Here is a 27,746-nt window from a genome sequence, read left to right as displayed (position 1 = left end):
TTTACGATCAAATAAACTGGTTGGATTTTAACCTGGTGTTGTGAGCCTTCTAACAGCTCCTGACTTGAACAGTTCGATCAAACTCACGTCCTCGGAGTGGAAACAAGTCATCTGATTGATCAATAAAGTGTAACCTCTCTGTAGCCTGGGTGCCTGTGCCTTTAAGTCCTGACACCTTGGGGGCGTGGATCCATGGGGTTTAATTTAAATATTAATGTATGCAAAACAGGGGATGACGCAATGCACAGTAACCCCGCCCACTGACCATTCTGATTGATCGATGGAGCCGGCTTATTCAGCAGCTCTCATTGGCCAATGATTGTAGCAACTGAAGCAGTGGAGGAATGTGATTGGTCAGCGAAAGTGTTACACTGCCGGGAATTGTAATTTCCTTCCGGATTCTGCGCCACGTGACTGAGGTTTACTGGTAAGGGTAAAATAGGAGAGAAAGAGGGAGAGAGGAAGAGAGAAAGAGAGGAAGGACGGACAGGGGACGGGGTGGAATCAAGTCAGCGAGATAAATTAGAGTGTAGATGGGGATGGACTGACAGGGAGGGAGAGAGAGAGGGCAGAGGGCAGAGAGGGTAACTGTCTCAGACAGTAATAGACATTCACAAGGCTCAGGAATCAAAGGGAGTGAACACACACACAGACCATACAGGCAGGTGGTGTAGGGCGGAGCTGGAGACTTATGGAGACACACCGAGGAGAAGGCACTGAGTTATTGTGACCCTGCAAGAGTCATAAAGTTGAATTCATACCTAGACAGCTGGGTTGAAACAAGTGTCAGGAGAGAGAGAGAAAGTGTGAGGAGCCCATCCTGGGAGAGGCAACACCAGCTATTTCAAATACAATTAATATAAAAGTATTACAGAAACCAATTGTGACTATATTAAACTCAGGGTTAAAAAAATAATATATTCAGAAAGCAGCATTTTGATGATGTGCTAATTGAATGTAATGAAGATTAAATATCAAATGTGTGGATGAGTCTCGTGCAGATTAGATTGTAATCTGAAGTTTATGCTGTTCCTAGAGTTGAAGTTTGGTTTATTTAATTTTTAACATTGTATATTGGCAGAGGTTTCAAGGTTACCTTGACGTACTCGGTGAAATTAGTGAGGGCTAGTCAATAAACCTTGCTGATTAACTTAATGATCTCTGTAAGAGGCAGTGGGTTGGAGTTCTGTTCTTTCTGTTAGTCAAACAAGTCGCCCCTCTAGCCAGGATGTCTGGCCCATTGAATCAGAATTTCTTTGTCCGCCTACTGGGCTACTGGAAGCCTCTGTTCAGTGGCAAGCTTCTGCTGGTGACCAACACTGTGAGTTGTGGAGCTCTGATGGCCATTGGTGACATGATCCAACAAACTCGTGAGACGTGGCAGGAGCCTGTCCGTGTGCGTGAATGGGCTCGAACAGGTAAGGTATTTATACAGAGCCTCCCCCCCCCCCCCCCCCCCAGCCCCCATCTCTAGCTCAGCATGTTCCCCTGGGTGCTTCATGAGCAGTGAGGTACCTTTCCGAAGTATGGTCACTGTTGTAGGAAACCCATCAAGAAATTTGTGCACAGCAAGATTCTGCAAACAGCAATGTGATACCTTTTGGATGTTGACCACGAGCAAAAGTTAGCTCTTCTTCAGAATAGTGGTTTTGGGCTCTTTACACCCACCTGAGAGGTTAAGTGTCACATCAGAAAGGTGAGCAGCAGAATTTTTCGAAAATGATTCCAAGTATCCAACTAGCGTGAAAATGGGAGAGTTGCAGATCTGTCTTTTTGGGTGGATTTTAATGCCCAACTTGTTCACGTTGTGCATGGAAAAATGGTCTAGAACATTTCTAGCTGCTGCAGACTGTGGGTTGAGCTTAATTTACCAGCCAGTTTGCAGAGGGAGCTATTGTGCATGCGCATACCTCTGTGACTGCACATGCGCAATAGCCAACTGCAGAGAGAGCTATTGTGTATGTGTAGATCTCAGTGACTGTGCACATGCGCAATAGCAATAGCAGCAGCAGAGGTCTGATAGAGCAAGAGCTGTCAGGCCTCTGCTGTTGCAGGCAGCCTGAACACAGTGATTTTTCTTACCCCCCGCCCCGTGACTGATCACAAGCCTTACACCGCCCAACATACCACGCCTCTCCTGCTGCTCAGACCTACTGAGCCCCCACTCAGTGATCACGATACAGAGTGGGCCCCCTCCCCTCGCCCTTGATCTGATCACAGGCAGAGTGCGTGGCACCACTCCTCCACCACCCCCTCCCTTATAGGCCCTGCCTTCATAGGTCCCACCCCAGGCAGTGCCAAGGTGGTTGGTGAGCATTACTGAGGTGCCAGGTTGCAATTGCCCAAAGGGATGGAACTCGCTGAGCTCCCCGATGCTGGTGCCGGGTGGGGACAACCAGCAGCCGTTATTAGCGTCCCATTCTGAGACACATCAGGTTGCTGGAAACTTGGGATTTAGTTCCTCATGCGTGGGGATTTCATCAGGATAGCATTTTAGTGCCATGCTGAGTCATCTCGGGGCCCAGTCATAGACATAGCAACCCTTCCCCCGTACTACACAGGTAACAGAATCACACTGGAATCAATTACAGAGTGACATAATAGTCAGCTGATTCATTATAAATAAGGAACTATGTAGAAATGTGGGGAACTTGGAGTGGCCCGGGGTGAGGCTCCAAGTTTGGAGCAATGATGTTTCTTTATTAAACCTTTTCTTTGATTTATAAATTGGAGTAAGTTTTGTTGTATTTTCATTGGCTGCATTTTGAAGAGTTCCTTCTGAAGAAACAACCACGACAGGTGGTTGGTGAGCTGGACACCTAAAAACTTGAAGATCTCGACCCTTTCTATTTCATCGCTGTTGATGTAGACAGGGACACATTCTCTTCCTGAAGTCGACGACAATTTCCTTCATTTTGTTGACATTGAGAGAGAGATTATTGTTGTTGCACCAGTTCGCCAGATTTCCTGTCTCGTCATTGTTGAAGATCTGACCCACCACGGTGCTGTCATCAGTGTTGTGTCTTTGATCATGGCTGATTATTGAATTCAATATCCTGTTCCTCTACCTCCTGCCCCTCCCATTTCCCATGATCTCTTTAGCCCCAGGCGATATATCTAATTTCTTCTTGAAACCAGAAAACATTTTGTCCTCAACTACGTTCTGTGGGAGTGAATTCCACACATTCACCTCCCTCTGGATGAAGAAATTTCTCCTCACCTCAGTCCTAAAAGGTTTACCCCTTATCCCCAAGCTATGACCCCTAGTTCTGGACTCCCCCACCATTGGAAACATTCTTTCTGAATCCACCCGGTCTAACCCTGTTAGAACTTTATAACTTTCTATGAGATCCCCTCTCACTCTTAACTCCAATGAATATAATCCTAACTGACTTGGTGTCTCCTGTGACACATCTGCCATCCTAGCGCTAACTCAGAATTAAGATTTTCTGCTCTCCTCAACATCTGAAGATAAAAGACCTGTCAACTCTTTTGCATTAACAGACGGGGTATTCACTTTATTGCCAGTATCACTGCCTGCTGTCTTCATATTGTCACAGGGCGAATGTTTGCCACCGGCTGTTTAATGGGACCCTTTGGCCATTTCTGGTACATGGCACTGGATGGCAGGTTCCCAGGAAGGACCATGCATATTGTGATGAAGAAGGTTCTGTTAGACCAGCTCATTGCCTCACCTATCTTTGGCGTCATCTATTTCTGCGGTAAGCGTTACATTTCTGCGTCCTCAGACATCTCGGATACACCAGCATCCCCCCCACTACACCCCTCCCCTATTCCCTCTCCTCCCTCCCTCCACCTATGCCAATGAAGGCATTTGGCATCCTTGCCTTCGTCAGGTGGGACACTGAGTTTAGAAACTGGCAAGTTATGTTGCAGCTCTATAGAACCTTAGTTAGGCCGCACTTGAAATATAGTGTTCAATTCTGGTTGCCACATTATCAGAAGGATGTGGAGGCTTTGGAGAGGGTACAGAAAAGGTTTACCGGGATGTTGCCTGGTGTGGAGGGCATTCGCTATGAGGAGAGGTTGGCGAAACTTGGTTTGTTCTCACTGGAACAATGGAGGCTGAAGGTGACCTGATAGAAGTCTACAAGAATATGAGGGGCATAGACCCAGTGGATAGTTGGAAGCTTTTTCCCAGGATGGAAGAGTCAGTTACTAGGGGGCATAAGTTTAAGGTGCGAGGGGCAAAGTTTAAGGGAGATGTACATGGCAAGTTTTTTTACACAGAGGGTGGGGGGGGTGTGCCTGGAACTCATTGCAGGGAGAGGTAGTAGAAGCAGATATGATAGTGACTTTTAAGGGGCGTCTTGCAAATGCACGAATAGGATGGGAATAGAGGGATACTGTGTCCCTGGAAGTGTAGCGGGTTTTAGTTCAATCGCACAGCATGGTCGGTGCAGGCTTGGAGGGCCGAAGGGCCTGTTCCTGTGCTGTAATTTTTTTTGTTCCTGATACCACCCAAACTTTCTGGTGCTCCCAATCAATTTGTGAAGAAGGTCCAACAGAAATCGATGACAAACAGGGCTGTGTAATACTGATGGTGACAGCTCTGAAAGGGTTACAAAGTATGAGGACTGTTTTGCACTGACCGGGATCACGTGCAAAAGGACAAAGGCTGAGTCTAATCATCGTGTTTAATCTGATTAAAAGATTTGAGTTGGGATGACACAGAGTGTATCTTCTGGGTGGGTTCCAGTCTGGGACAAAGGGGTAAAAGCTGACAGTCAGCTGTTCTGGGTTGATGTCAGTAAGACAGAATAATCTCTGCCCCAAAAAGACTGTGGATATTGGGAGTCAGTTGGAGCTTTCAGGACTAAGATTAATAAATATTTAAGAAGCAAGTGTACTGAGGAATCTGGAACAAAGGTGGGTGAGAGCTCCTGTGAAAGTTTAGCTCTGTTTGCTTGCGGTCTATGCAAATACTTCATTTTGAGATATTTCTACCTATGCAACTAACCCTGCTTATCCTAACTGCTGACTTGACTACATGTAGAATCAGAAGGCTAAAGGTTAGCTAGAAATTGACTGCATTCCTGAAGGGTACACAATGCAGGCAAACAAGTTTTTTAAATAATGGCAGCTGCAAGGATTGTTTTTCCAAGATGGAGACAGACTGCAAAAAACATTTCCAATAACGTGATAAGGGTTGAAATTTAGTTTGGATTTCAGTGGTTTTTTTTCTGTGTTTAGTTTTTTCGATCCGTTGCGGTGTGATCAGGATGTAGAGATGCCGATGTTGGACTGGGATAAACACAGTAAGAGGTCTCACAACGCCAGGTTTAAGTCCAACCAGTAAATCAGTACAGGGGCTGACAGTAAAAGCCAGTCTCTCCAAGTTCACTTTGCTTTTACTCTGCTTCCGTCACGATTTAATTTTCTTTATGTTCTGTTCAATACAAGAAAATCATTTTAAAAATTGTACCAAAGTGCTGTCTCCTCGTCCATTCAAACAAATGAATGGACCCAACAGTGGGGAAATGGAAGTTGTGTTACATGTTATTGTCCTGCTAGTCAGTTTGTGAGGGAATAAACCAGAGCTGGTCTTTACTTGGAATAGATTTATTCGCAGAATGAAATATTACAGGTATATATCTCTATTCTCCTCCCGTGTCAGTGTCTCTTTACATGTACTCAAATAACTACCCAACCAATGCCCTCCGCCTGTAAGTACTTCCCCATGGTTGATATAATTAATATTACAGATCAGCAGTTATTCGTAACATATCTTCACACCATACTCCCTCTTTGGGGGAAGTGATAGAATGATTCCTAAGCTGATTATCAGTCTGTTTAAAGTTTATTTATCAGTCACAAGTAGGCTTACGTTAACATTGCAATGAAGTTACTGTGAAAATCCTCTAGTTGCCTACGGTGCCTGTTGGATACACTGAGGGAGAACTTAGCACGGCCAATGCACTTAACCAGCGCGTGGGGGGAAACCGGAGCACCAGGAGGAAACCCACGCAGACACAGGGAGAATGTGCAGAGTCTGCACAGACAGTGACCGAAGTTGGAATTGAACCCGGGTTCCTGGTGCTGAGAGTCAGCAGCGCTCACCACTGTGCCATCTTACTGCCCTATTGAACCATGTTGAACATTCTATCGGTGGCCAACACAAGCCTTGATGTTGGACTTGAACCTGGAGCTTCTGGTCAAGTGGTAGGGAAGCTATTACTGCACCACAAGGTCTCCCACAGATCAGCAGTGATATGACAGAATTGTCTCGGAATTCAATAGTATGTTAGATTGTTGAGATGAAGGTTTTACTGACCATGCTGCTAATATGTTGTGACAGGAATGGGAATCCTAGAAGGCCATCCTCCCAAGGACTGCCTGATGGAGTTCAGGAGAAAGTTCTGGCAATTTTACAAGGTAAAAATTTAATTCTTTATGATCACTTTGGGCGTATCAGGATGTCCTTGTCAGAAACATCCTCCTTAACTTTGGCCACTTTTGACAAAACTGTATGTTAGACAAGAGCTTGCATTGTTTATTTCGCTATCTCACAGTTTAATCAAAGTGCGTGTAGCAAAGCCACTGGATCGAGGGTTTTACAGAAGATTAGACTGGAATTGCGACCTTGCTTTAGTTGGTGTCAGCTGTGGCTCTGTTGGTTGCCCCCTGGCCTCTGATTCACAAGGTTGTGGGTTCAAGCCTTACTCCAGATCTGGAGCTCAAAAATCAAGGCTGACGCTCTGGTGCAGTGCTGAGGGAGTGCTGCACTGCCATAGGTGCTGCCTTCCTTCTGAGATGTTAAATTAGGGCCCCATGGTAAAGATGAATGTCACCATTTGCCAAACAAGGGGCATTCTCTCCCACATCATGATTGATATTCCTCCGTTAACATTCTTCTTGTGATGTCGGTTATCTGGTAATTTAACACACTGCTGTTTTTTGGGAGCTTTATATATGAAAATTTGTTGCTGCATTTCCTATGTTACAAAAGTAAAATGCTTTGGGAGGTCCTGAGGTCATGGAAGGTGCTATATAAATGCAGATCTATTTTCTTTCTTAGACCATTGTTTTACAAACAGAATCAGTCTTTCACCACCAGTGAAGTACTTTTGAAGTGTATTTTTTTTTAAATGTATTGAGAGGATGTGGGCTTTGCTGGCAGTAAGTGCCCATCCTTCATCGGTCTTGAGCTGAGATTTTTGTGAGGCCATCTCAAAGGGCAGTGGGTCTGGAGACTCATGTCAGCCAGACCAGTTAAAGGATATTAATTCATCATCAGACTTTTAATTCCAAATATTTGTACTGTTCAGATTTCACCATCTGCTGTGGTGGGATTCATACTGTGTCTCTGGATTACTAGTCCAATGACAATACCATTATGCTACTGCCTCCCTTTGGTGTAACCTAGAGATGTTGGGCGGCACGGTGGCACAGTGGTTAGCACTGCTGCCTCACAGCGCCAGGGACCCAGGTTCAATTCCGGCCTCAGGTCACTGACTGTGTGGAGTTTGCACGTTCTCTCCGTGTCTGCGTGGGTTTCCTCCCACAGTCCAAAGATATGCAGGTTAGGTGGATTGGCCATGCTAAATTGATCCTTAGTATCAAGGAGATTAGCAGGGTTCAGGAATAGGGCCTGGGTGGAATTGTGGTGGGTGCAGATTCGATGGGCCGAATGGCCTCCTTCGGCTCTGCAGGAATTCTATGATTCTATGTTCTGAAAACATGAATGGATCTGTGTAAATGTGAGCCTGTCTTTCCCTCTAAGTGTTTTTCCTGAGATGATCCAGTGTGTTTTTCCTGCAGTTGCTGCTCCAGGGAAATGTACCATCACAAAGTGGGTAATGTTGTTGTATTTAGCCCATTAGCCCAGCTCCCCTCACAGGGGATGTGAACTGGAATTGGGGGAAGCAGGGGAGAGGGAGGGCCTGAGTGTGGGGTCAGCTCTATAATCGTTACACTCAGGATGAAACCACACCCGATCAGTTGATCGTGACCCAGTCTGGAGAAAGCCTGTTTGTAGTGCGAGATTGCTCTTATGGAATTGTTTTGGAAGGCCTAACAGTTTAAATGATTTGATTTGTCTGCAGGCTGATTGCATGGTGTGGCCGGGAGCACAAATGGTCAACTTTTATTTCCTGTCTCCACAATACCGTGTCCTGTACGTGAACGTTGTGACTGTGGGATGGGATACTTTCCTCTCGTATCTGAAACACCAGGTAGGCGGATGCCAACTACAGCTGAAATCTTCCTGTTTACCCAGTCCTCGAACCTGCCTTCACTGCCCTTTCAGGCAGCAGAGTCCAAATTACAACAACTCGCTGTGTAAAAACTGGAACGCACTACCTGAAAAAACAAAATAAAATCTTCTTAATCTCCCTCTCCAGTTTGCCTCTCGGTGAGAGACATTAGTCTGAAATTTCATCAAATTCATTCTTCATCAAACACTCCCAGGACAGGTACAGCATGGGGTTAGATACAGAGTAAAGCTCTCTCTACACTATCCCCATCAAACGTTCCCAGGACAGGTACAGCATGGGGTTAGATACAGAGTAAAGCTCCTGCTACACTATCCCCATTAAACACTCCCAGGACAGGTACAGCATGGGGTTAGATACAGAGTAAAGCTCTCTCTACACTATCCCCATCAAACGCTCCCAGGACAGGTACAGCATGGGGTTAGATACAGAGTAAAACTCTCTCTACACTGTCCCCCATCAAACACTCCCAGGACAGGGACAGCACGGGGTTAGATACAGAGTAAAGCTCCCTCTACACTGTCCCCCATCAAACACTCCCAGGACAGGTACAGCATGGGGTTAGATACAGAGTAAAGCCCCTGCTACACTATCCCCATTAAACACTCCCAGGACAGGTACAGCACAGGGTTAGATACAGAACACTGTGCTTTCGTTCTGTCCTTACGTAATTTTTGAGCACTCCCTTCTGAGTAAGTATTTGCTAGTTTCGGCTGGGATATTTACACTTTGTGCTGTTGTACTTTTGATCGGAGTGAAAGCTGTGCCAAGCCTATTAACCGCAGGGAAGGTAGAATTTGGGATGAACTGCTTTTGAACTCTAACCTCGCTACTGTTATGTTGTGATCCAAATGATTTTAACATCAGGAGGCATTAGCATGTCGGATTTGTAGTTTCGGGGAATGGGAAGGACCATAAGATTACCTCTTTCATACATTTTCACTGGAGGTGGGTGTTGCTGGCTACGCAGCTAGGCTAAACATAGCAACACTAGCAAGTTTCTGCTGCCCAGACCTAGAATACCTGATGCTAAAATCACAGCCCTACTACTTTCTGTGGGAGTTCACCTCCGTTATCCTGATGGCAGTTTACATCCCACCCCATGACGTGAAGATCGTGCTGGACAAAATATACAGCACTATGGATATCCTTGAGACGAAACATCCCGAGGCCTTGTTCACTGTGGCCGGGGACTTCAATCAGGCCAAGTTCAAGAGTGTACTACCAAGTTACCATCAATACATCTCCTGTTCCACCAGAGACCCAAACATCCTAGACCACTGCTACACAAATATTGAGCATGCATACCACTCTATCCCCCATCCACACTTTGGCAAATCAGGCCACAAGACTGTGCTCCTGCTCCTGGTTTACAAACAAAAACTGAAAGGGGAGAATCTATCAAAGAAAGTTGTGCAGTGTTGGTCTGAGGAATCTGATGATCTCCTACGGGGCTGATTGGAGTCAGTGGACTGATCAGTATTTAAAAACTCTGCGACCAGCCTGAACGAGTACGTCACTGCAGTGACTGACTTCATCGGTAAGTGTGTCGAAGACTGTGTGCCAAAGAAGCAAATCCACGTCTTCCCCAACCGGAAACCATGGATGAACAGGGATATCCACTGTCTGCTGAAGTCCAGGTCTGAGGTGTTCAAATCAGGTGACCATGACCTGTACAAGAAAGCCAGGTACAATCTAAGGAGATCCATCAAAGATGCCAAAAGACAGTATCGGACCAAGCGAGAGTCCCAGGCTAGCCACACCAATCCCTGCCAACTATGGCAAGGTCTGCAAGACATAACAGGCTACAAGATGAAGGCAGGTAAAAATCGCCAGCACCAACGCACCCCTCCCTGATCAGCTCAATGCATTCTGTGCCTGGTTTGAGCAAGAGATCAGTGAGAGCATGCCCTCCACCCTGGAAGCCTCAGATGAACCCGTATCCAAGGTCACCATTGCAGATGTCAGAGCAGCTTTCTGGAAGGTCAACCCACGGAAAGCGACTGGCCCAGATGGGGTACTGGACCAGCTGGCAGGAGTATTCACAGACATCTTCAACCTCTCTTTACAACAATCTGAGGTCCCTATCTACTCCAAGAAGACAACCATCATCCCGGCACCAAAGAAAAGCCAAGCAGCCACTATTGGCCGGTGGCTCTGACATCCATCATTATGAAGTGTTTCAGAAGGTTAGTCATGGTACGAATCAATTCCAGCCTCCCAGATTGTCTGGATCCACTAAGTTTACCTATTGTTGCAACAGATCCACAGCCAACGCCATCTCTCTGGCCTTGCACTCAACCCTGGAGCACCTAGATAACAAGGACACATATGTGAGACTCCGATTTATTGATCACAGCTCAGCCTTCAACACCATTATTCCGATGAAACTAATCTCCAAACTCCATGGCCTGGGGCTCAGCACCTTCTTCTGTGACTGGGTCCTGAACTTCCTAACCCCCAGACCACAATCAGTAAGGATAGGCAACAACACCTCAACACCGGTGTCCCACAAGCTGTGTCCTCAGCCCTACTTCCATACTCCTTATACACTTATGACTATGTGGTCAAATTCCCACCTAACTTGATTTTCAAGTTTGCTGACGACACCACTGTAGTGGGTCGGATCTCAAACAATGAGGAGACAGAGTACAGGAATGAGATAGAGAATCTGGTGAACTGGTGCAACAACAATAATCTCTCCCTCAATGTTAACAAAACGAAGGAGATTGTCATCGACTTCAGGAAGCCTAGGGGAGGGTATACCCCTGTCTACATCAATGGGGATGAAATAGAAAGGGTCGAGAGCTTCATGTTTTTAGGTATCCAGATCACGAACAGCTTGCCCTGGTCCCTTCATGCCAACACTTTAGTTAAAAAAGCCCACCAACGCCTCTACTTTCTTGGAAGACAAAGGAAATTTGGCATGTCAGCTACAACTCTCACCAACTTTTATAGATGTACCGTAGAAAGTATTCTTTCTGGTTGTATCACTGCTGGGTACAACTCCTGCTCTGTGCAAGACCACAATAAACTACAAAGGGTCATGAACAAAGCTCAGTCCACGCAAACCAGCTTCCCATCCATTGACTCTGGTTATATTTCCAGCTGCTGTAACAAAGCAGCCAGCATAACTAAGGCCCCCGTGCAACCCAGACATTCTCTCTTCCTCCTTCTTCCTTCGGGAAAAAGATACAAAAGTCTGAAGTCACATACCAAACAACTCAAGAACAGCTTCTTTCCTGCTGCTGTCAGACTTTTGAATGGACTTACCTCGCGCTTAGTTGATCTTTCTCCGTATCCCAGTTATGACTGTAATGCTACATGCTGCATTTTTCTCATTTCCTTCTCTATGAACGGTATACTTTGTCTGTATAGTGCGCAAGAAGAAATACTTTTCACCCGTGTACATGTGATAAATCAAGTCAGCATTTATTTGTAATTGCCTTTGAGAAGGTGGTGGTGAGCTGCCTTCTTGAATCGCTGCAGTCCATGTGACGTAGGTACACCTACAGTGCTGTTAAGTAGGAAGTTCCAGGATTTTGACCCAGCGACAGTGAAGGAACGGCTGAGGATTTCCAAGTCAGGATGGTGAGTGACTAGGAGTGGTACGTCCAGGTGGTGGTGGTCCCAGTAGGACCACCTTCTGGAAGGTTGTGATTATGGGTTTGAAATGTGCTGTAAAAGTCTCACACCACCAGGTTAGAGTCCAACCAGTTTATTTGACAGTAATCTCACAAGCTTTCGGAAACGGTGTTCCTTTGTCAGGTATGTGGAAGGTTCTGGTCAGAGAAGAGCATATAAAGTCACACGTAGTTTACAGAATACTGATTAGAATGCAAGTCTTTACAGCTAACCTGCTATTCAAGTCTTAAAGATGCAGACAGTGTGAGTGGACATAGCATTAGCATAGGTTAAAGAGATGTGTATTGTCTCCAGACTGGACAGTAACTGAGATTTTACAAGCCCAGGCAAGTCATGGGGGTTACAGATAGTGTGACATGAACCCAAGATCCCGGTTGAGGGCCACCTTGGAGAACTCCTACCCGAAGATCAGAGACTGAATGCCTGTGACCACCTTCACGACACACAACAACGCAGAGTCGCTGAGCAGAGACTGATAGCCAAGTTCCGCACACATGAGCACGGCCTCAACCGGGATCTTGGGTTCATGTCGCACTATCTGTAACCCCCCATGAGTTGCCTGAACTTGCAACATCTCACTTACTGTCCTATCTGGAGACAATACACATCTCTTTAACCTATGCTAATGCTAGCTCCACTCACATTGTCTGCATCTTTAAGACTTGAATAGCAGGTTAGCTGTAAAGACTTGCATTCTAATCAGTATTCTGTAAACTGTGTGTGTGACTTTATATGCCCTTCTCTGATCAGAACCTTCCACACACCTGACGAAGGACAACCGTCTCCGAAAGCTTGTGAGATTACTGTCAAATAAACTGGCTGGACTCGAACCTGGTGTTGTGAGACTTCTTACTGTGTTTACCCCAGTCCAATGCTGGCATCTCTACATTTTGAAATGCGCTGCCAAGGGAACCTTGATGAGTTGCTGCAGTGTATCTTGCAGATGCTACACACGCCTGCCCTGTGCACTGGTGGTGGAGGGATTGCTGTGTATTCAAGTTACAGTAAAAAGTCTGACAACACCAGGTTTTAGTCCAACCTATTTATTTGATAATATACTCGCAAGCTTTCGGGTTAGCCCCTTCGTCAGGTGAAATTCAAGTTACTGCCCAGACTTTGTCAGTCTTAATTAGCCATCTCCTAATTCAGAATGTTACAACACAGAAGGCATCGTTGTGTGTCTGAAAGAGTTGTATAATCAGCACTGTCCTCCCCCACTCCATTGTTTAATTCTCCACTGCTATCACATTTTTGTTCCCTCTTCCTGATTTATCCAATTCCCTCTTGAAAGTTCCTGTTGAATCTGCTTCCACCACCCTTTTGGGCAACACCATCCAGAACACAACAACTCGCTGGGTAAAAATAAAAACAGTCTCTTTATCGCCACCTCTTGTGTTTTTTACCAGTTGTTTTAAGTCTCTGCCGCCTGGTTGCAAACTCTCCTGTCTTAGTTAATCTGTAGCAGGAGAGTTGGGAAAATGGTGAGACAAATAAGATAAACATGTGAATACTCCTGAAAGGCACATGATCGGTAAAGTCTAACTGAATCTGAGGGAGGACTAAGAGAATATCATAAACCTTGTTGTGTGTGAAGACAGTTATTCATTTGTTTTTGCGATACGTTGGCCACTGATGGAATCTCCTGTGGGAAAGTTCCAAACTAAGGGGTCGTAATTCTAAGATCATCACTGATAAATCCAGTGGGGAATTCAGGAGAAACTTCTGTATCCAGAGATTGGGGAGACTGTGGCGCTCGCTCCCACGGGGGTGGTGGGGAGACTGTGACACTTGCTCCCACGGGGAGCGGCGAGATTGTGGCACTCGCTCCCATGGGGAAACTGTGGCGCTCGCTCCCACGGAGACTGGGGGGAATGTGGCGCTTGGGGAGATGCTGAGAGGGTTAGATGGAGAGGGGGTGGGAAAAGGCTCATTATAAACACTAGGATGGAGCAGATGGGCTGAATAGCCTGTTTCTCTGGGAGACCCTGAGCCAGGCTCAATGTGTCACTGACATGTAAGGCTGCTGGTTTGTGCATAGCAAGATCCCACAGCGGGCAGAGAGAGACATTTGGCCGGTGTTGGCCAAGGGAGGAACGCTGCATCTGGCCAATCGGGGAGTTCCCATTTCCCATGGACATGTTGTGGGATCTATTAGCAACCTGCAGCAGGAGCGAAGCTGCTTTCGGAGTTCCTCTTGGGAGGGCGGGGATTGTGTAATCTAACCCGCAGAAGTAGAACTCCCACCTCTCCACATCATGTCCAGTGCGCTGTGCTGTCACCCTGCATGGCGGGAGTTCCGGCATGTGGATTTGTCTCTGAAATCTCAGGGCGGTGAGCAAGGTGTAAACCCACAGGCCAACTCAGGTCACCAACCCTGACCACATGTATTCCTTGAGGTTCTGTCACATGACTTACTCCCACACTCCAGTAACTAATTGGCCAACACATCCATCCCTGTGACATACAGCCTTCCTACACCTATAGGAAAGGAGATTTTTGATTTGATTTATTATTATCATGTGTTAACATACAGTGAAAAGTATTGTTTCTTGTGCGCTATACAAAGCATACCGTTCATTGAGAAGGAAAGGAGAGAGTGCAGAATGTAGTGTTACAGTCATAGCTAGGGTGTAGAGAAAGATCAACTTAATGCGAGGTAGGTCCATTCAAAAGTCTGACAGCAGCAGGGAAGAAGCTATTCTTGAGTCGGTTGATACATGACCTCGGTCTTTTGTATCTTTTCCCCGACGGAAGAAGTTGGAAGAGAGAATGTCCGGGGTGCTTGGGTACTTAATTATGCTGGCTGCTTTTCTGAGGCAGCAGGAAGTGTAGACAGAGTCAATGGATGGGAGGCTGATTTGAGTGACGGACTGGGCTACATTCACGACCTTTTTGTAGTTTCTTGCGAATGAAAATGATTCAGCGTCCAATTGGACGACACTGGACTCTCAGCCAAACAGTCTTCCCCCATTTTCAATATTTTTATATCTGCAGAGAAAATTTCAAACAAGATGACAAATAAAAAACCCCAATCTTTTCTAATGTGCCGTTGGTTTTTCTCCAGGATCGCACAGCCGCGTCCTGAAGATCAGTCTTCGATCCTGGGGGAGTTGGCCACCCTGGGGATTTGACATAATGTTTAGTTCAGCACTGATCCCTGGATTTGGGTGGCGCCCTCTCACCTTGTGAATTTGAACCTAATGTCGAGGCATGTACTCCAGGCTGACAGCCAGGGGTGCAGCACTGAGGGAGGTGCCTGCTGTCAGACTTGGGTCCTGTCTCCTCTCTCAGGTAGATGTAAGATCCCATCACACTTGTTGAAGAGGAATGAGAGGGGGGTTGGGGGGAAGAGTTCTCCCTGCTGCCCTGGGTCAATATTTATTCTTCCCCCAGAATCTTGCCCTAATCTCATTGAGAGCTTCCTTACGGCGCAGGAAGGAGTCTCGCAATACCAGGTTAAAGTCCAACCGATTTATTTGGAAGCACGAGCCTTCAGAAAACTGCTCCTGAAGGACCTGCGCTCCGAAAGCTTGTGCTACCAAATAAACCAGTTGGACTTTAGCCTGGTGTTGTGAGACTTCTTATTGTGCCCATCCCAGTCCAACACCAACAACTCCACATTAGGGCAAATTGGCCGCATTATTTCCTCTATTGGATCAGCGATGTCCCTACAAATGAAGTAATTTCTCTGTAAGGTAATTTGCCATGTCCTGAAGTGGTGGCTATATTAATGCACAACTTTCTTTCTCACCTCCTCTCAGGATCAGCATGAAGGCTCGCTGGAAAAGACAGACGTTCCGGACAAATAGCAGATGGAACCGGAGAGCTCTGAGAGAGGTTATTGGAGGATGAGAGTTGAGGACCTCGACTGACGGCTCGATGTGGACCCGCTAGCCTGTGAAGGATATCCCAGGAGAGTTCAGAATTCAGCCCACTGGCAAATGGGGCCCCAACAAACGGAGATAATGCTCCCAGTCTTCGCAGCAGAAGAAAAAATGGTTACTGCTGAGATATTCTAAATGAAGTTATTTTATTGTGGAAAGTGTCACTTGGGACTTTTGACAAATTAAAATATTTTTTAAATGAGTATTTAAATGAATGGATTTGCATTTACAGTGAAGGAGATATTGCAGAATCATAGAAACCCTACGGTGCAGAAGGAGGCCATTCAACCCATTGAATCTGTACCTTTTTGGAGTGCAGTTACTGGTGTAGAAATCACGGCAGCCATGTGGTGCCCTGCGTGATTTCCACGGTTTAGCTGCGTGTGTAACTCTAGGCTCTGTGGAAGTAGACTTGCCTCTCAATCGGGAGATTGTAGGTTCCCCTCCAGAGATTTGGGCACATTGCGACAGTGTGATGGTGTGCCAATGCAAGGTGCCATCTTCTCGCTGTCTAACAACACTGTGGCTACAGAGATTCGTCACCACCTTCTCGAGCGCAATTGGGAATAGGCAATGAATGGTGACTGTCAGAATACATCCCAAGAAAGAATTCATTTTTAAAAAGAGGTCAACACACTGTTACCTGCTTCCGTCAAGGAATGATGGTTAAGGAATAAATATTGGCCAGGTCACCAGGAAGAACTCTCTTTTTATGCGTAAGGGAGTCGAGGATTATAGGGGTAAGGCAGGAAAGTGGAGTTGAGGGATGGCAGAGCAGACTTGATGGGCCAAATGGTCTACTTCTGCTCCTCCATGTAATGGTCTGTCCATTTTCAAAATAGTGGGCATGGGATTTGTTTTTTATGTCCATCTGAGAGCACATTTGGGGTCTCAGTCTGTCGTCTGGTCTGCAAAACAGCACCTCTGACAGCACAGCTCACCCTCGGAGCAGCACAGGCTGAGTCTGGGTGATGGACTCAGGAGCTAGGCACTGAGCCACAGCTAGGTGGTGCTGTTGGGCTTGTTTTCTCTCACTCTCCTGCCTCAACAAATGTACTGTGAAAACTCAGGATGGAGAGGGACTGATATGAAACTGGCAGAGTTAGCGCACCTTAGTGACCAGTTCTACACATTACACCTCAGCATATATTGCCCATGGAGAGATGGATATTTTTATTGATGGCTGTGGCAGCATTTATTGCCAAACTCTAACTGCCCTCCCTTTCAGAATCCAACCACATTGCTGGGGGTCTGGAGTCACATGTAGGCCAGACCAGGTAAGGGCAGCAGATTTCCTTCCCTGAATGACATATAGCGAACCAGATGGCTTTTTCCAACAATCGACAATGGTTTTCATGGTCACCAGGAGATTCTTAATTCCAGATATTATTTATTGAATTCAAATTAAAGTTAATTTATTAATGTCACAAGTAGGCTTTCACTAACACTGCAACGAAGTTACTGTGAAAATTCTCTAGTCGCCACACTCCAGTGCCTATTTGGATACGCTGAGGGGGAATTTAGCATGACCAATGCACCTTAACCAGTATATCTTTTGGACTGTGGTAGGAAACCAAAGCGCCTGGAGAAAACCCACACAGACACTGGGAGAACATGCAGACTCCACACAGACAGTGACCAAAGCTAGGAATTAAACCCAGGTCCCTGGCACTGTGAAGCAGCAGTGCTAACCAAAGTGCTGTGGTGGGACTTGAACCTGGTCCCCAGATCTTGCTCTGGATCTCTGCCTTCCTATTCTGGTGACAATACCACTACACCATTGCCTCCTCTTGGAGGGCAAATAAGGGTTGGAAGGGTTAAATTATGAAGACAAGGTGAACAGCGTAGACTTGTATTCCAGTGAGTTTTGAAGATTAAGTGGTGATCTAATTGGTTAGTTTAAGATGATTAAAGGATGTGATAGGGTTGGCACAGGGATACTATTTCCTTGGGGAGGGGGAGGGTGGGAGGGGATGAGGGGAGTGCAGAACAAGGGGGGCAGAACCTTAAAATTAGGTCCAGGCCATTCAAGGATAATGGCACTTAGAAACACACAGGGTACTGGAAATGTGGAACCCTCTGCCAGCATCCCACCAAAAGGAGGTTGAGATTGGGGCTCAGTTGAAAATTTCAAGGTGGAGATTGGTGAGTATTTGAGCAGGTTGAGCAGTGTCTGTGCAGCAAGGAACAGCGGTTAACGTTTTCAGTCAATAATTGTCATCAATTTTACTGAAGAGAGTCATTGGACTGAAACAATCTGCAGATGCCATTAAACTTACCAAAAGTTTCCAACGTTTTCTGTTTTTATTTCAGATTTGCAGCGTCCGATAGACTTTGAATGGGCACAAGGGGGAAATGTCACAGCAAATCCGTTGGGACAGAGGAATCCTTTTCCAGAACATTTTCCCACCATGTAATTACTGAATAAGATCTAACTAGGAAGGGTGGAGCGATTCTTGAAAGGTCAAAAACATTCTGTCAATACCGAGGTAAAGTTGAGTAACTACTGTGGGATACTCATAGGGAGGCAGTTCAGAGCTGGGAATGATTAACTTGAAGAATTACTTTATATGGATTTGATTTCTTACAGATAGTGAGAAGGGGAATGAAATGTCAAGATATCAGACATCTAGAACTGTCACTCCGAGTGGGAAATTGATAGATTTTTAAAATGAATAATTAGGGTCCCGGAGCAACGGTTGAGTCAAAATATTGCTCGACCGTGATCTTGTTGAATGGCGGAACAGATTTGAGGGGCTGAATGGCCTTCTCCCACTCCTTTCCCTCATTGTGGAGTGAGAGTAAAACTCTTTGGGGTTGGGGTTAGGGATCACTGACTTCAGCAGCCGACAAGTGGGATTTGCATCCCATCCCACAACTCTGACTGAAAGGTACAGCAGGTTAGGGCTCATCTGCTTTGATAGTCAAACAGCTTTGTAATGCTCTTAAGCAGCGAAGTACAACAGGGCGTGTGCTTCCTGCATAAACAAGGAAAGGGTGGGTTGGAGTCAGGCGAGAAGAGGGTCGTGTGGGGCGTAAACAGCAGCGCAGACTAGTTTTCCTGAGTGCCGTTTCTGGGTTATACATTCTCTGTTGTTCAGACTCTGAAACATTCTGAACAAGAGGTGAACAGTATTAGAGTAGAGCGGGAAGCTGATTGGGGCAGATTCCACCGGTCGCATCCTGCTTTTCAAAATGATGTTGGAACCTGCATTCCCGACTGGAACTGGTCTCAGTGATGGCACGGTGGCACAGTGGTTAGCACTGCCGCCTCACAGCACCAGGGACCGCCTCACAGCACTAGGGACCTGGGTTCGATTCCCCAGCCTGAGTCACTGTCATGTCTGCACATCCTCCCCGTGTCAGTGTGGGTTTCCCCCAGGCGCCCTGCTTTCCTCCCACAGTCCAAAGATAAGTGGGTTAGGTGGATTGGCCACGCTAAATTGCCCCTTAGTGTCAGGGGGATTAGCAGGGTAAATATGTGGGGTTACGGGGAGAGGGTCTGGGTGGGATTGTGGTCAGTACAGACTCGATGAGCTAAATGGCTTCCTTCTGCACTCTAGGATTCTATGATTCTATATTTCATGTGTTCTAGACAGAAGCTGCTAATATCTATCTTTTGAGTGTGATAGGACAGTGTAAAGGGAGCTTTAACTCGGTAGGTAACCCCGTGCTGTACCTGTCCTGGGAGTATTTGATGGGGACAGTTTAGAGGGGTTGGTGGGGGCAGTGTAGAGAGAGCTTTACTCTGTATCTAACCCCATGCTGTATCTGTCCTGGGAGTGTTTGATGCGAGTTGTGATGTGGAGCTGCCGGCATTGGACTGGGGTAAACACAGTAAGAAGTCTCACAACACCAAGTTAAAGTTTATTTGTTTGATGGGGACAGTGTAGAGGGAGCTTTATTCTATACTCATCCTTTTCAGTAACTTCAATGAGATAAACAATCCCATGGCAAAACTTTTTTTCAGCTGAATCAATTTCTCGTAAAAGTCACATTGACTTTCATTTGTTATGGTTACCATCTTACTAAACAGCTTTGCAACATAGTGCTCAAAACAAGCTAAATAAGGCCCAAATGCCTGAACGTCTCAATTCCAGCGCCGAATACACCATCTTTGATAGCAGGAACAGACACAGTTCTAAATCTGCTCAACTCAACCATCCATCACCCTCAATCTGTTCCGCTCACAGCACCAGGTTCAGGAGTCCAAATTTCACCTTGTCACGTTATGAATTCCTGTCCAGAGTTGGCATCCCCGTCTACCCACACCCCCTACCACCCCAGCCCCACCCCACTTTCCCCCCACCAACCGCCAACCCCTTCAGGGTAAAGGACATCCTGGAGGACCGGAGATGGATATTCCTCCTGTTCGTAATTGAATGCATTTGGAGAATTGCTCTTTGACCAGGGTAATGAGAGCCATCACATAGGCACTTTTCTACTTGGCACTGCCTCTCTCCAAATCCAATGGAAAGACCATTGCCATGGCAACATAGAGAGACTGACCACATGATCCTGATGTGGAGATGCCGGCGTTGGACTGGGGTAAATGTTTGACCCAAGAATCAAACCCGGGTCCATGATGCTGAGAGGCAGCAGTGCTAACCAGTGTGCCACTGTGTTGCCCACATGGATGGGAAAGGATTAGAGGGATATGGGCCAAACACGGGCCATTGGTACCAGCTGGGAAGGCACTGTGGTCAGCATGGCCAGTTGGGCCGAAGGGCCTCTTTCCGTGCTATATTGCTCTATAATTCGAAAGGCTGCGAATCTTTGGAATTCTCTCTCCCAGTGGGTTGTGGGTGCTCCATATTAAATATTTTTGAGGCTGGCATAGGCAGATTTTGATCTGTAGTGGAATCGAGGAGTGTGTGAAGAAGTATTGATAGTATTAACTGGCAGAGCAGGCTCAAGGGGCTGTAAGATCTCCCTCCCCGCTCCTATTTCATATGTTCTTCGGAAGAATTCTCATGCCCAAACTGAAGGGAACACCAGTTGCTGGGGTAGAAGGAACCTTGATCTCCCTGAAGGGTCACATCCCCCCTCCTCCCTCCGCCTCCAGTACTGTGTGAGGCCTAATGGCCTGGGCTTTGGGCTTGAATCTCCACAGCAGAACCTGCTGATTCAGAGGTAAGAGAGCGAACCACAAGACAGGTATTCCAAGTGGTGAACTGAGGAAGTTCAGAGTCTCGTGGTTTAGAATAACTGGGAATGAACTTGTTGTCAATAACATTGAGAATTGACAGGCAGGGAACACGATTGGGGAACACTTTGGGAATGTAACCCCACCTCTTTAATGGCTTAATAGAGTACGTTATCTGATGAACAATAGATGTTATCAGATGCTGACTACTGAAGATCTAGTCCAACAGGAAGTGGCAATACAGCCGGGTTTATACGATCAAGTTTTAGCTGTTAACATCTGAATAAAATAAAAATGACTAAAGGCCTCCCCTTTAGGGGTGTGTTTTCAGCGGCGAGATGGTGGCTTGTAAAGTAGGTCACGTGACCAACTCAAAAGCTTTCCATTCACTCACGAGCTGACCTTCCTAAAAGGCTAAGTGGCGCCAAAATAGGCAACCCACCCATTATCCTTAAATTAATAACTAAATTAGGCTGAATAGAAAACTTATTGGCTTGAATAACATACAGCCCAAACTGGCTGGGAGTGGACAGGCGGATGTGGGCAGGTCACTCTTTATGACCCATATCAGAAATGGTGGGAAGGAAAGATGGCACTTCATCTGGGGAGGGATAGGGGGGACAGCTGTGTGCATCGGGGGATAACCTCCCCAAAATATTACTCCCTCTTCCTCCTGGGCAACCACCCTCCAAATCCTGGCTCCTCACCCCGCTCTCCCCTTCCTGCCCCACCACACCCCTCCCTTCCTTGGCTCCAGGATGCCTCCAAACCCTGAAACCCAGGACTTCCCATTCTGAGGCCACTGTCACCACCTCGGATCTCCTTGCTGCAGTCCCAGCAGCGTCCATTACTGAGCTCTGCCTGATTTCCTGGAGCTGCCACCAATCAGGTTGGCCAGCACTTGCCAAGAGTGGGGCTTCCTCCCAGTGAGTGCTCTATCTTTATCATAGAAACCCTACCGTACAGAAAAAGGCCATTCGTCCCAATGAGTCTGCACCAAACACAATCCCACTCACGCCCTATCCCCAAATCCCTTCATATTTTACCCACTAATCCCTCTAATCTACACATCTCAGGGCACAGACCATGGCCAATCAACCTAATCCGCACATCTTTGAACTGTGGGAGAAAACAGGGGCACCCGGAGGGAACACAAGCAGACACGAGGAGAATGTGCAAACTCCACACAGACAGTGACCCAAGCTGGGAATCGAACCCAGGTCCCTGGAGCTGTGAAGCAGCAGTGCTGACTGCTGTGCTACCGTGGAAGTCCCTCCAGGGGTGGGCTTCCTTGGAGTACATCAACTTCCACCCAACGCTCCTTCCAGGCAGATCCCACCCCATAAAATGTCGCCCAAGTCCCTCAAGAAACAGGAAGAAAGGATTGGAGAGAAAGTGGCATGGCCTCAAAATAAGAGGGAGCATCGAGGAGGAACTTCTTCACACAAAAGGTTGTGACTCTGTGGAATTCCCTGCCCAGTGAAGCAGTTGAGGCTACCTCATTGAATGTTTTTAAGGCAAGGATAGACAAAGTTTTGAACAGTAAAGGAATTAAGGGTAATGGTGAGCGGGTGGATAAGTGGAACTGAGTCCACAAAAAAGATCAGCCATGACCTTATTGAATGATGGAGCAGGTTCGAGGGGCCAGATGGCCCACTCCCACTCCTAGTTCTTATGACTCGTTCATGCCGGGGATGACCACAGGACCTCATGAGGTGTTTCAAATGGTTTACAATCAAAGGCGCTGACTTCTCCCCTCAATCCCGTCTAACTACCTCATCCCATGTTCAACCAACCCACCTCCTCCCCAAACCCCCATTGGCCCTTGACTGGTATGTACACAAGGTTAGAGTTCGTGGTGCAGGGGGTAACATGTCTGTGTGGGTAAAGGATGGGTTTGCTAATAGGAAACAGACAGTTGGGATGAATGGGTCTTTCTTAGCTTGACAAGAGGTGACTAGTGCAGTGCCATGGAGATCTGTGCTGGGGCCTCAGCTAGTTACAATCTATATCAATGAGCTGGATCGAGAAACTGAATGGTAGTGAAATGTCCCAGGGACACCAAGATTGGTCTTGGAGAGAGATGTCAGGAGGACTAAGACAAGCCTGCAAGTGATATAGACAGATCAAGCGGGTGGGTAAGAAACCGGCAGTGATATAGACAGATCAAGCGAGTGGGTAAGAAATTGGCATGAGGAGCATAACGTGAGAAAATATGAACTTATCCACTTTGGCAGGAAGAATGGAAAAATAGTAAATTACTTAAATGGAAAGAGATTGCAGAACCCTGAGTCACAGAGATGTCATGGTGCATGAATCAGGAAGTGTTTAGCCTGTAGGTCCAGTAAATGATTAGGAAGGAAAATGGAATGTTGGTGTTTATTGCAAGAGGAATGGAATATTAAAATTCAGGATGTTTTACCATAGCTGTATAGGGCATAAGGAGGCCATTCGGCCCAGCAAGTCTGTACTGACTCTCCAACAGAGCATCTTACCCAGGCCCTAACCCTGTAACCCCATATACTTAACCTGCTAATCTCCCTAACCTACACATCTTTGGACATTAAGGGGCAATTCAGCATGGCCAATCCATCTAACCCACACACCTTTGGACTGTGGGAGAAAACCGGAGCACCTGGAGGAAACCCACGCAGACACGGGGAGAATGTGCAAACTTCACACAGCCAGTAACCCGAGGCCGGAATTGAACCCGGGTCCCTGGCACTGTGAGGCAGCAGTGCGAACCACTGTGGCACCATCTAGAACACTGGGATACATCTGGAATACTGTGTACAGCTTTGGTCTTCTTATTGGAAAAAGGATATGATTGTGTTGGAAGCAGGTAGGAGAAGATTCATCCGACTCATTCCTGGGACGAGTGGTTTATCTTATGAAGAATGGTGGAACAGTGTCCATTGGAATTTGGAAGAAAGAAGTGATCTTATTGAAACATGTAAGATCCTGAGGGGATTGATAGGACGGATAGCGTGAGGATATTCCCACTTGTGGGAGAGACCAAAACTAGGCGACGTGGTTTAAGAATAAGATGCCTTCTGTTAAGACAAAGATGAGAATTTTTTTCTCTGAGGGTCATTAGTCTCTTCCCCAGAGGCTGAGGGCTACTGAATATATTTATGGCAGAGCGGGGCAGATGTTTGATAGAAGAATTTTTTAAAAATTCATTTGTGGGACATGGGTGTCGCTGGCTGGTCAGCATTTGTTGTCCACCCCTAGTTGCCCTTGAACTGAGTACCCTGCTCAGCCATTTCAGAGCCAACCACATTGCTGTGGCGCTGGAATCACATGTAGGCCAGACCAGGTAAGGATGGCAGATTTCCTTCCCTAAAAGACATCAGTGAACCAGATGAATTTTTCCCCAACAATCAACAATGGTTTTGTGGTCCTCTGTAGATTCTTAATTCCAGATTTTTTTTTTATTGAATTCAAATTCCACCACTTGCCATGGTGGGATTTGAACCTGGGTCCCCAGAATGTTAGCTGAGTTTCTGGATTAATAGTCAAGGGATAATGCCACTAGGCCATCACTGGGATTTTCCAGGTGGGCGGAAAATCCCAGCCATCATCTTATCGAATAGCAGAGCAGATTCGAAAGGCTGAATGGCCTACTCCTTCCCCAAAGTCTTCTGTGTTATGATGCATTGGGACATTCAAACAGCAAAGTAAAGGAAGAAAGATGAAGGGGCCAACAAACAGCTGGATCCAAAGTTCAGGACTTTTTTGAGTGCGTTGAAAGACGGAGAGTTCCCTGGAGGAAACCCATGGCTCAGTCTCTCCGGATCCAGCTGCTGGGTGTGTGATCCGATGCCAGTTTTCCATTTCCTTCATTAAAGCTGGAACAGATTTAATTGGCGAGGGAGCCTCCTTATTCTTCTGCTTCGCAATTTCAACTTGGAGTTAAGTCACGGCAAAATAGACACTGAGGCAATAAACAGACTGGCGCGTGTCCATAACGGCACTTAAAGAATCAAAGTACAGGGAGCATCCATGGAACTGCAAATCAAAGTGTAGTTTTAAACTGTCTTTAAATGGCTGAAATGTAAACCAGTGTCTGGATTACACTGATATATAAACATCTGGATGTAAATCAATCCTTTTAACCCGATTACTGAGTTCTTTTTAAAATTTATTCACGAACGAGATGTGGTCTTCGCTGGTCAGGTGAACACTTATTGCCCATTCCTAATTGCGCTTAAGAAGATCAGTGATAAACAGAAAACGCTGGAAGTGATCGGCAGGTCAGGCAGCGAGGAGCTGAGTTCACGGGCAGGACTTTCCGGGTCCCAGGCGGGACAGGAAAATCTGGAGCTGTTAATGGCCCTCCCAGAATTTCCCATCCCGCCCACGGCGCTGGCTGTCGGCGTCGCCCAGTGGTCCTGTTAGCCTTGGGCACAAAGTGAAGAGTGGCCACTTGATCTCGCACGCAGCCAGAAGTGGGATTTCCCCCAGCGAGATCTCAATTTCTGGTGAGAATCGCTGCTGCTTTGGCAAAAGGCTGACCATGCCGGGGTCAGAGGTGCCTGTAAGGGTTTGAGGGCACAATGCTGGATTGTGCCCCCCGGCACCCTGGCAGTGTCCCCTGGCAGGTGGTGCCGAGGGGGGCCGGGGGGGTGGTGGGGGGGCACATGGAGGGTCCAATGCCAAAGTGGATGTGCCCAGCTATGTAACCCTCCTCCATTGACAAGGCGGTTCCCCTTATGTGTGGTGGGAGGAAGAGGGTGGAGCCTGAAGCCTGCGGGAGTGCGGAGAACCCAAAGCCTGCTGGGGTTGGGGGGGTTGGTGGGAGGAAGGTGTCTTGATCTCCGTGGGATGTGTCCAAATGTCCACTGGGGAAGAGGGCCTTAAATGTGATTCTGAGTTCAGGGCACCCTTTAAAAACCGTGTCCTTTTATTAACTCCTCAGAGGCAGAAGTCCCTTCACCAAAATCCTTTTTATTTACAAGTCTGACAATAGCATACAGAGAGCTGTCAGTACGCGGTCGAAACTCAGAGGCACAGAGGAACTGACACACCTAGTTAAATACAAAGCAAGATGTTCCCTGATTGGCCCATCAGTTTGGCCCTTAATCAGGAAGTTGATATTCTAACAGATCAACCTCAATCGGCTGATTTAAAGTCATGATAGCCCTGATCTGAGAATCCTGGTTTTGCAGAAGTGATTAGACCCTGCCCCTCCAGCTGACTGAATGGTCCTCGCCAACACTCTTGTACAGAGTGCTGTTAACTCAGGCATCCGCGAAGCCTGCAACTTTCTCCCAGCTTTTCTCGATTGATCCAGCACTCTGGAATTTTGGGAAAAATGAAGCCAATGCCCTTGCTGAAATGTCATTAAACATAGAACGGTACAGCACAGTACAGGCCCTTCGGCCCTCAATGTTGTGCCGAGTTTTGTCCGAAACCAAGATCAAGCTATCCCACTCCCTATCATTCTGGTGTGCTCCATGTGCCTATCCAATAACTGCTTGAAAGTTCCTAAAGTGTCCGACTCCACTATCACAGCAGGCAGTCCATTCCACGCACCAACCATTCTCTGAGTAAAGAACCTACATCACACATCCCTCCTATATCTCCCACCATGAACCTTATATTTATGCCCCCAATAACAGCTACATCCACCTGAGGAAATAGTCTCTGAACGTCCACTCCATCTATCCCCCTCATCATCTTATAAACCTCTATTGAGTGGCCTCTCATCGTCCCCTGCTCTAAAGAGAAAAGCCCCAGCTCCCTCAACCTTTCCTCATAAGACCTGCCCTCCAAAGCAGGCAGCATCCTAGTAAATCTCCTCTGCACTCTCTCCAATGCTTCCACCTCCTTATAGTGAGGTGACCAGAATTCCAAATGTGGTCTCACCAAGGTCCTGTACAGTTGCAGCATAAACGTCCTGAAACGCTAACTCTCCGCACATGTTGCCAGCCTTGCTGAATCTTTCCAGAGTATTCTGTTTTATTTCAAATCTCCAGATTACCCAATGTTTTGCTTCAGTTCGTTTTCAGATGCTGAAGTTACGAATGACTGGAGTAAACTCGAGAAAGGCCAGGGGTGCGAGAAAGAGCTGGTATTTGTAAAGTGCATTTTGACACACTCCAAATTGCCTTACAGCCAATGGAGTGCGACCCTGTAATGTGGGCACTGTAAGAAACATGACAAGCAATTTCTGCACAGCAAGATCCCATGAACAGCACTGCGGTGGTAAGCAGATTTTGACCAGGATTTCTCAAGGACACCGGGGAGATCGCCCCTGCCCCTTGGAATAATGTCATGGGATCTTTAAAATTGATTTGATGGGGTAGACAGGAGCTTTGTTTAATGCCTCATTTCAAAGAGTGCAGTGCAGCACCCCCTCAGCACTGACCTTCTGACAGTGCAGCACTCCCTCAGCACTGACCTTCTGACCGTGCAGCACTCCCTCAGCACTGACCCTCTGACAGTGCAGCACCCCCTCAGTACTGACCCTCTGACAGTGCAGCACTCCCTCAGCACTGACCTTCTGACCGTGCAGCACCCCCTCAGTACTGACCCTCTGACAGTGCAGTAATCCCTCAGCACTGACCCTCTGACAGTGCAGCACTCCCTCTGTACTGACCCTCTGACAGTGTAGCACTCCCTCAGCACTGACCTTCTGACAGCACAGCACTCCCTCAGTACTGATCTTCTGACAGTGCAGCACTCCCCCAGCACTGACCCTTTGATAGTGCGGCGCTGTCTCAGTACTGACCCTCTGACAGTGCAGCACTCCCTCAGTACTGCACCAAACTCTATCTGTTTTCACTTTCTTTTGCTCATTCACATCTTTCTCCTCACCATCTACACCACCTT

At 46.9% G+C, this 27,746-nt stretch overlaps 1 protein-coding gene across 1 annotated transcript; it reads left to right on the top strand.

Moving 5' to 3' along the window:
- Positions 1-456: 456 nt before the first annotated feature.
- mpv17l2 (MPV17 mitochondrial inner membrane protein like 2) lies at positions 457-17,692 on the top strand. Its single transcript, XM_080213116.1, has 5 exons — positions 457-1,418; positions 3,561-3,722; positions 6,320-6,396; positions 8,067-8,195; positions 15,641-17,692. Exons 1-5 carry the CDS (start codon positions 1,229-1,231, stop codon positions 15,686-15,688), a joined length of 606 nt encoding a protein of 201 aa, XP_080069242.1. The 5' UTR covers positions 457-1,228; the 3' UTR covers positions 15,689-17,692.
- Positions 17,693-27,746: the final 10,054 nt, after the last annotated feature.

The sequence above is a fragment of the Carcharhinus amblyrhynchos genome, chromosome 26 (genome assembly GCF_965287045.1).
Source record: "Carcharhinus amblyrhynchos chromosome 26, sCarAmb.v2.hapA, whole genome shotgun sequence".
Classification (NCBI taxonomy): domain Eukaryota; kingdom Metazoa; phylum Chordata; class Chondrichthyes; order Carcharhiniformes; family Carcharhinidae; genus Carcharhinus; species Carcharhinus amblyrhynchos.
The sequence above is the reverse complement of the archived record's forward strand: the minus strand, read 5'-3'. Positions and strand labels throughout refer to the sequence as shown.